Source organism: Chelonoidis abingdonii, chromosome 9 (assembly GCF_003597395.2).
Source record: "Chelonoidis abingdonii isolate Lonesome George chromosome 9, CheloAbing_2.0, whole genome shotgun sequence".
Taxonomy (NCBI): Eukaryota; Metazoa; Chordata; order Testudines; family Testudinidae; genus Chelonoidis; species Chelonoidis abingdonii.
In genome coordinates, this window is record NC_133777.1 from 63,068,488 (window position 1) to 63,078,009 (window position 9,522).

At 37.0% G+C, this 9,522-nt stretch overlaps 1 protein-coding gene across 8 annotated transcripts in view; it reads left to right on the forward strand.

Moving 5' to 3' along the window:
• The window catches only part of MYO5A (myosin VA), a 199,244-nt gene extending 190,418 nt beyond the window's left edge, over positions 1-8,826 (forward strand). For all 8 annotated transcript variants that reach the window (XM_075069627.1, XM_075069629.1, XM_075069631.1 and 5 more), the window contains 4 exons: positions 1,020-1,302; positions 2,206-2,380; positions 3,781-3,861; positions 5,343-8,826. In XM_075069627.1, coding sequence (XP_074925728.1) covers positions 1,020-1,302; positions 2,206-2,380; positions 3,781-3,861; positions 5,343-5,495 — 692 coding nt within the window. In that variant the 3' untranslated portion in view covers positions 5,496-8,826. The remainder of the gene's footprint in view (positions 1-1,019; positions 1,303-2,205; positions 2,381-3,780; positions 3,862-5,342) is intronic.
• Positions 8,827-9,522: the final 696 nt, after the last annotated feature.

Here is a 9,522-nt window from a genome sequence, read left to right on the forward strand (position 1 = left end):
AACAGCACATAGCCTTCAATACCTGTACTCCAGTCATGAGTACTATTCCACCAGGTTTCTGTTATCCCTATAATATCCGGTTTCACTTCCTGCACCAGTAGCTCCAGTTCCTCCATCTTGTTACCTAGGCTCCTCGCATTAGTGTACAGACTCGTATAAGCAGAGATCAGGGAGAGAGAATGAAAGCATCACTCTGTCGCCGCTCCCCGCCACACACAATGACAGAATAGCTGGATGTACCTTATAAATGCTTGTAATAAAGTAATAATAATATCAGTAGTGAAATAGTTAACAATGTTGATATTTAAATTCACACGTTTTTTAAATTAAAATGATTTGTTCTAGATCTCTAAGCAAAGCTCATTAAATTAACGTATCTTCCCTTAAGACAATATTGACATTTAAATTTTCTCTAGGCTTCAGAATCCACACATCATTTAGTTGAATGGCGCAGCTCTTAGCTCCACTGGAGCTATTGCTTATCTCAGTGGTCCCCAATGCAGTGCCCGCAGGTGCAATGGCGCCCGCCAGGCCATATATGTGCACGCGTGTACTGGCCGGCGGACAAGCATCCGCCGAAATGCCACCGAAAAGCAGCGTCACCAAGAGGCGCAGCCGCCAAAAGGCCACTGATTTTTGGCGGCATTTCAGCAGCAACGCCTCTTGATGACACTATTTCAGTCCTCGGTGGCTTGTCGTCTGGCGCCCGCCACCCGGAAAAGGTTGGAGACCACTGGCTTATCTAATCGAAGACTCAGGAAAACAGTACTTTACTGAGCCACATTCAGGCTTTCTTTACAACCCTACAGACCTGGCTCTTTTTAAAATTGTAATGGAAACTTAACTTAGATTCTGCAGAAATTAATGGGGCAATTAGAAAAGAGCTGGAATGGTACAGTGGTGGCCAATAGCAAGCTCAGTCTACTCGTATATAAATATTAATTACTATTGTTTTGTAAAAATGTGTATAAATTTGGGCATTTTACAGCTATAGTAATAATGTTGTCAATCAAATACAGTTTCAGGAATGCTGGAGCATGAAACTATTCAAGGCGTCTCAGGGGTAAAGCCACCAGGGCTGCGAAAGAGAACGTCCAGTATTGCTGATGAAGGGACGTACACACTGGACTCCATCATTAGACAGCTGAACTCATTTCATATTGTAATGTGTCAGCATGGTATGGATCCGGAGTTGATCAAGCAAGTCGTCAAGCAAACGTTCTACATCACTGGGGCGGTAACCCTGAATAACCTCCTCCTGCGCAAGGACATGTGTTCCTGGAGCAAAGGGATGCAGATACGGTGAGACCACGCTCCATAGTATTTTCACTTGCCTCTTAAATGTACCTTTGGCTGTAATATTGAATTTAAGATTCCAATATTATTCAAAACAATTATTTATTTAAGCATTCCATCTAAGAGAGAGAGACTCCTTTGCTGGTTTTGAGGCTTTCTCACCAGGACGTCATTATTTAATTTAGGGGTAAATTCTGCTTCCACAAACAAAGTTTCTGTAGGATGGAGTTAGGGGGGAAACAAAATTAATTCCTTTTTATATGCAAGTCGGCCCAGATGGGCAACACCTGCTACTGCGCAATATGGGGATGTGTAGCAAATGTTCCTCATTGCTCAGTCTTGTCAGTTTGTGGCACAGTGGACACATGATGTGTTTACATTTGTTGTCGCTCCTCTTTTTCCCAATACTGGACACGTTTGATTCATGTTTTTGGTGTCTGTTGCCCAGTATATTCTGTTTGTAAAGCGTTATCATATTCCTCTCCTAAGACGCTTTGAAAATCTCAGCCTACATATACAAGGGTGAAATCCTGCTTGTCTTAACTCCACAGAGTCCCATTGAGGTGAATAAGAGGAACAGAGTTAAGCCATATATCTGAACAGAGCCAAACAAGGAAGAGAAGCAGTAGATAGTGTTTGGCCATTATTTTCAAATATTCTTTGGAACTCAGGGTGCAAAGGCTTCTAATGGCACAGCATAGGGTTATTAAACAGTCCTCAGGAAAATCAACTGAAGGGAGCTGCTATGGAAATATACTTAAGGGGAATTATAATTAGGTACTGTGTGAGGGACGTACCCACAAAAACAAAATATGGGTGTTAATTAAACAAAATCTAAAGCTCTTGATATTTGGTCAGACTTGAACAGTCGGAGTGAAAACATTCTTGGGGCGTTTCCTCTTTTAACAGGTACAATGTGAGTCAACTTGAAGAATGGCTACGTGACAAAAATTTGATGAATAGTGGAGCTAAAGAAACACTGGAGCCTCTCATTCAGGCTGCACAGTTGTTGCAGGTGAAAAAGAAGACGGATGAAGATGCAGAAGCCATTTGTTCAATGTGCAATGCTCTAACTACTGCACAGGTAATCCAGCACTCACCTTGACAGCTGTTACATTTATGCGCACCTCTAAACTGTGTTTTTCTAGACCTGCATGTGCTTCCATCTCACACAGATTGGGTATTTCTGTTCATGTTGTTGTTTAATAAGCATAATGAAAACAGAGGTCGAATGGGGTAGTGGGTCCTCTCCCAAGGTCTGTGCACAAAGTAAGTTCCAGCTTGTACTGCTTTAACTATACCAGTATAGTTCAGATGGCACCATCTCCCTAATGTGAATGCAGTTATATGTGTGCAAAAGTGCTATATACTAGTATAGCTAAGGGAAATAAGCTACACTGGCATAAAGCTTCTTTATACCAGTGTAATTGCATCCATACTCAGGGTTGTACCAATATAGTTATTTCAATTAAAAAAACCACTACAACTATTTCAGTCTGACTGAAATAGTTATATCTGTACAAAAGCTGTGTAGGCCAGGCCTTTGACTCCAAGAATAAGAGATGCCTATGTGCCATACTACTATGCGCCAGTCCAATCCCAATCTCTACATCAGAAATGTAGAAACACCTGTTTTTGCACTTTAAGAAAAAGTTCCTATTTCAGAAGTTTCAGATTTATAAAAAAAAAAAGAGAATCATGAAAAAAGTACAGAGATTTTTATTTAAGCTAAAGAAATGTATCCATATCATTTGGTGCTCCCCTTGCTTATGTCTGTCTTTTTCTTGGTTTGGGGTCTTCGTACTGCATTTAGAGCTCTAACTTGTTCCATTTGAAATCAGTGGAAATTTTACTACAGTCTTTGGTGGGAACAGGATAGGGTCCAAAATGTAGGACCAAATTCAGGTAGAGGAAATAGCAACTTTTCCACTGACTTCAATGGATTTAAGATATTATTGCTGCTGATTGATTGTCCTCTGGTAATTTCCACAGTGTGCTAGACACTGCCCACATGTGTCAAAACAATACTCCCTGCCCCAAAGGGGACACAATCTAAGAAGACAAGTGATGTATGAAGGATGGAGAGAGAGAGAGCACTAAACCTTACATTTTAAAAACAGCCATCAACCTCTAATCTCCTCCTGTGCTGGTATTAGCTGATCAATTTCATGTAGCTGTCATGGAAGAAGTAGGATTTGTCAGTGTGCCAAGATCAGCTGTTTAATAATATTGTACTGCTATATATGGTCACGTAAAAAAAATATAAAAGGCATGTTTATTTTAAATATGTGCCTTAATTTCTTATAGCATATAGCAATTTCTTAAATGAGTAAGAAAATTCTTAATGTATTGATTTTGAAAAACCTGTAACCAGCACTTGTAAACAACTAATTTAGGAAGGTATTTTTAAACATTAAGAATAGGGTGCATATATATTTAAATCAACAATAGACTGAAACCAAGAACTTTTGTTTTTCTCCACAGATTGTAAAAGTTTTGAATTTGTATACTCCAGTTAATGAGTTTGAAGAAAGGGTCTCAATATCATTTATACGTACGATACAGGTAAGACTGTGTTTTGCCCCACATATTGTTCAGTTAGTTCTACAGGAACACATCAGTGAGCCAAAATAGGTCTTGTCACAAAGTACAGTGTGATATTCAAAGTAAAGTAGGCTTGTCAACCACATTTTCTTTTCTTTTTCTGTAATACAGATGTGATACCAAGACATTTATGTTTATTGTAGGCTGTCACAATTTGTGCTACTATTTGCAGATTTAAACTAATGTTTACTTTTTGTAACTTTCTATCGCTATTTATTTTTAAAATGAATTCTAGGTACCTGATTTTCAGAAGATGACATAATTTTTCTATCTCTGTATCTTTATTTGTGCACACTCCACTATGCCCACTTTTCAAGTATTAATGTTTATAAATGCAAGTGATGGAATTTGTACATGCAACGCCCATTCATTCACATTTTTTTCACACAAGAGGTCAATTTGAGACTGCTTTGAAAACTGAGCCATACATATCAGAATTCTCAATTCCACTCTTCTAATTTGGAAAATATGAAACATTTTGAAAATTCAGAGGAAAACTGGCTAGTCAGTTCATTTAAAAAAATTATTTTTAAAAGTTGCTCTTTCTGGTATCTATTAGAGCAGTGTTTCCCAAACTTGGGATGCCGCTTGTGTAGGGAAAGCCCCTGGCAGGCCAGGCTGGTTTGTTTACCTGTCCTGTCCGCAGGTCTGGCCGATCGCGGCTCCCTCTGGCCGCGGTTCGCTGCTCCAGACCAATGCGGGCTGCGGGAGGCGGCAGCCAGCATGTCCCTCGGCCCATGCCGCTTACAGCAGCTCCCATTGGCCTGGAGCAGCGAAACATGGCTAGTGGAAGCCATGATCGGCCAGACCTATGGACGGGACAGGTAAACAAACCAGCCGGGCCTGCTAGGGGCTTTCCCTACACAAGCAGCGTCCCAAGTTTGGGAAACACTGTATTAGGGGAACAATAAGATTGATAAGGGAGATTGACAAGATAAAACCAAAACAAAACAAATGAATCATTCTGCATACTCACTGAAGAGGTACAGTTAACATATGCCAGACAGGTCTCCTACCCTTTGCAGAAAATCTAAATGTTTCTTCAGATTTTGTTATGAAGGAAATACATGCAGATCCAAAGCTGCCCAGAGGCAGCTTCAGTTTATGTGCACAACTGTTACAATGGGTCCAGATCAAGCTGCCAAATATATATGTATGTTTTGCATTGATCAGTATTCAAATATTTAGTATGACAAGCTTAGAAATTCTTAATTTTTACAAAAATTCATATTTTCTTTTTAATATTTTCTTTCTCAAGAGAATGTTTAAAGCCCACAAAATAATAACTGAAAATCAAGTATTACTGATTAGAAGCACCAATGGGTTTTTCTTTTTACCAAAAAAGCATGATACTAAACAACTCAAATGCAACATGATTGTTTTATCATCTGCCTTTGCCATGAGATGAAGTATTAACACAGCCAATTTCTTATCTTTTGTAGATGCGTTTACGAGACAGGAAAGACTCTCCTCAGCTGCTAATGGATGCTAAACACATCTTTCCTGTTACTTTTCCATTTAATCCATCCTCCCTTGCATTAGAAACCATTCAAATTCCAGCCAGCTTGGGCCTAGCATTCATCTCACGTGTCTGAACCAAGGATGCACTGTCAGCTGTTGACAATGAGTCTGTTGCCTGAAATCTGAATCCATTAAAACATAGTGAGCCACTGAAAATACGTTTTTGAAGGGACAACACTGTATATGCCAGATTTTTAGTATGGGTAGCTGGAAATCTACATAACTGTACCACAACTGGAAGGCTGGTAGAAAGATGTGCATTTGTATAGGTCATTATTTTCATGTAGACACATTACTGATTGTTACGTTTCCAGAGTATGAATATAGGGCTTGGGCAAAAATTGTCTTCAGCTGCCTAGAGACATTTTTAGATCTTTAGTAACATATTTAAATAGTGTACATTAAAATCCATACACAATCTGCTCATAGGTAGGGACCAATAAGGACAGACACGGTACTATAAGTGGAGGACTGGAAGAAATGCATTTTGTAGTAGAATACATAGTCATGTAGGAATCTAGTTCTCCATTAGGGTTTTTGACAATTTAAACATAGTGAACTTGCAATATATAAAACAATTTGTTAAACAACTTCCTTATTTATGTCAGTATGACATAAATTGTGAAGTATTAAAGTCTTTTGGCATACTGTGCGATATAACATAGGTGTTCATTTGTTAGTGCTGTGGTTTACTAAACACATTAAACTGCTGCTGAGTATTGTGTTCTTTAAAATGTATGACAGTATCCTTTTAGGCACTAAAATAAGAGACTTCACTTTTTATTATCAATTTTGTTTACAGTCCAGTGCAATCTATTCTTTTAACTGGATTTATGCAAATGTCAACAAATATCACCTGGAAAGAAAAAATGGTAACTAAGCACAAGTAGCATACTGGAAGTTACATAATAGTTTTCTTTAAAGATAGGGCACTAAAATACTTGTCTAGTGGCAAACTGAACAAAAGTCAGTCATGATTATAATATTTATTTCATATTTTGTAGTTGGTTGGGGTTTTTCCTTTGTCCAATTTTAGTCCAAGGAAGTGGCATTATATTTTTTCAATATCCTCCATTTTATGTCTTTGTCACACTTTTTAAGATGTATTCTCAAATACCTAGAATGAAAGGAGAAATTCCTTGAGTAGTCCAATACCTTTATTAGTCTATATATTGGCTTCTGGAAACATACAACAAACATTGACTGGGAAGGGAGTATTTAAAATTGTGCAGTTTGTGAATCTATCCACGTAGTTCAATGAACCTATTTAACAAAAGGGTTACTTCATGCTAGAAAAATAGTTTTTAAAAAAATCTATAAAGTGTTCTGTAAGATCCAGACTGCACAATGAGCAATTATAGTTGTTTTGGCCTCTGCACTTCCAATCAGAAAGAATATTCCCTCTTTCACGCCTCAGATCTGCTCCAGTGTGGAATTCACATTTCAAAATGTACAACAATTAAGTCAGAGGCCTTGGTCAACACTCTGTTTCTGAATTTTAAAACATGGTCAGTGGTGTATGGTTCAAAAATACATATGAAAAAATTGCACATTACTAAATTGCAGTGTGCAATATTTTAATGTATCATGCAAATTAGCAACTTAGCATGAACTTTTCTTTCTTTAAAAGAACAGAAGAGTATTCTATAGGTATACTTTTAGAATGTTCTGGTACTAATCAGCCTGCGAACCTACAGAATAATTTTGTTATCAGCTGAGCAGACCAATACATTTCAGTTATGTTTTGAGATATATACATGCACCTTATATATGGTGACTGATAAAATGTATAATAAAGAAAGCTTGATCTTTGTCAGTACCATTTTGAAATGCTTATATCTTTTTATTTTCAGAAGTGTGTGCCCATTTTTTGTGTTTAATAGCTCACTACTGATATGTTCAGGTACCTACAAGTAAGAATTGCATCTTTAATTTGGATGATCTTTGTTAAATTATTTAAATTATTTTCATATGCAAAGTAAACCAAAAGCACTTCATTCAAATATGTTTGTTATTTTATCTCTGAGGCCAAGGATCATATAAGCTGGCTCCAAACACAGTATCATATAATATGGTGGAGTGTACTAATCTTTCAAAGTTTCAGGAAGTACTGCACTTGTTAATATGTCATGAAAAAGCCCTGGTATCCAGTAATAGCATAAGAGCAGGAAATAGGTGAAAACATTTAGAAAAATAGAAACTTTCCCCCTCCTGTTTAAATAAAATTGGAACAACAGTATATTTATACTGTAAATCAGGAAATATATCTACTACTTAAACACATAGTTATGAAAATTTGTTAAAATGTATTTTTGTTTTTTAAATTTGTTTACCTGTATAAAGCCTTACTGTGTCTTGTTTCCTTAACAAAGTAATAGTAAGTTGTTTATAGGTATTATTCTTAAACTCAGTGGTTTGAGTAGTGTTACATTTATATCACATTAAAAGTGTATGCTGCTTGACATGTTTTAAAGGAAAATATTGCTAAGTTGAAATAGATGTGTACTTGGTAAATCATCTAAAATTTTACATAACAGTATTTTACATGCACTTTTCAAAAAAGAATTTTAGTGTTGATTTATGATATAAAATATTTTTCACCTTAGGTTTAAGGTCTCTTTAGATAACCATGAAAACAAATATAAACATCTTTTAAAAACTTATATTTTTTCCTTTGAATCATGGTTATGCTCTTTTAATGTGGACGTAACTTTTATATTTTAATTTATTATCTATTGATATAGTAGATTCTGTTGGATGCAGGAAATTATTAATTTGTCAATGTCCCTTTTGACATATGTAACCATTCTGAAGATGTCGCACAATAATTACCTCATTGAGTTTGGTATATTTTTAGTCCAGCCATTATTTTGTTCTGCCTTTTGCAACATAATCTTCTGTCCAAATTTTAACCAATTGCTACCCAGGCTTTAATCCGAGATGGAACTTGAAAGTGCTTAAAGAATTTTGCTTTATTAAATGTGATTAATCTAGTCTACTTGATCAGAATAGAAAGATATGCTATACTTCATCTTTGAAACATTGATTTTTTTTTAATCCGTTAACAGTTGTTCCATACCTGGAAACACCAGCATTTGAAAGCTGAAGGTCTTTAGCATTTAGGATTTAAAACTGAACACATTTCAAAATATCATACAAGAATTCTGAGAGAATGACTTTTGTTTTTTAAGATGCTGATAATTCATCTGACAAATAAAAGCCTTTAAACAGGTTTTCACTCTGTACCACCACAGTACATGGATGAAAACCAAACCAATTCAGAATGACATATGCTTTGAAATGTTGTAGCGTCTGATGTTGTATTTAGTAAATGTGTGCATCATAAACACTGTATCCTATTAGCTGTCACTGAAAAATGTCCAAATAAAAAACTCTACAGCTGTTCGTTTTGGTTTTTTGTGAATATTTAAACAACAGATATATTCAAATGAGGCACAATCCTACCCCATGGAAGCCACCAGGAGCTTTCTATTGACTTGAAAGGGCAGTTGGTTCAGGTCCAGGGTGTCATACGTGTATGTGCACAAACACACTCATGCTGACAGAATCTTTTTCTGTAAATACATCTATGTGTGTCTTTTGTTGTACAGAAAGCAATTCCGTCAGTAGGTTAACATGCTACTATTTCAAAGTGCATGGAAAACAAATTATATTAATGAACAGAAGAAAATTAAGGTTGCTAATTAAATGAAAACAGACTTCTGTGCCCTGGAAGCTCTAAAACCAGATGGTGTTTTTAGTGGAACCTTATCTTAATATCATAAAGAACTTAGTGTATCTGACCAACTATGACACCCCTGGGATTCCCAAGGCGGTGAGAAAGCCCTGCCACTGTCCTTATGTGAGGAAGACTTGTCGGTGGTGCCTGGCAGGAGTCAGCTCCCAACCCACCAGCCATGGGCACACAAGCATTCCCCCAGGCCTATGCAGGCCCAGCTCTATCTATACAGGTTAGTGATAGGCTCACTCCAACCTCAAAGCCTCCAAGTGTCCCCCTAGACTGACCAGCCCCTGGTCTACTGGATGGACACTGAATTCACAGAACCTGCTGCTCCCAAAGAACCAGTACACAGGCAGTCT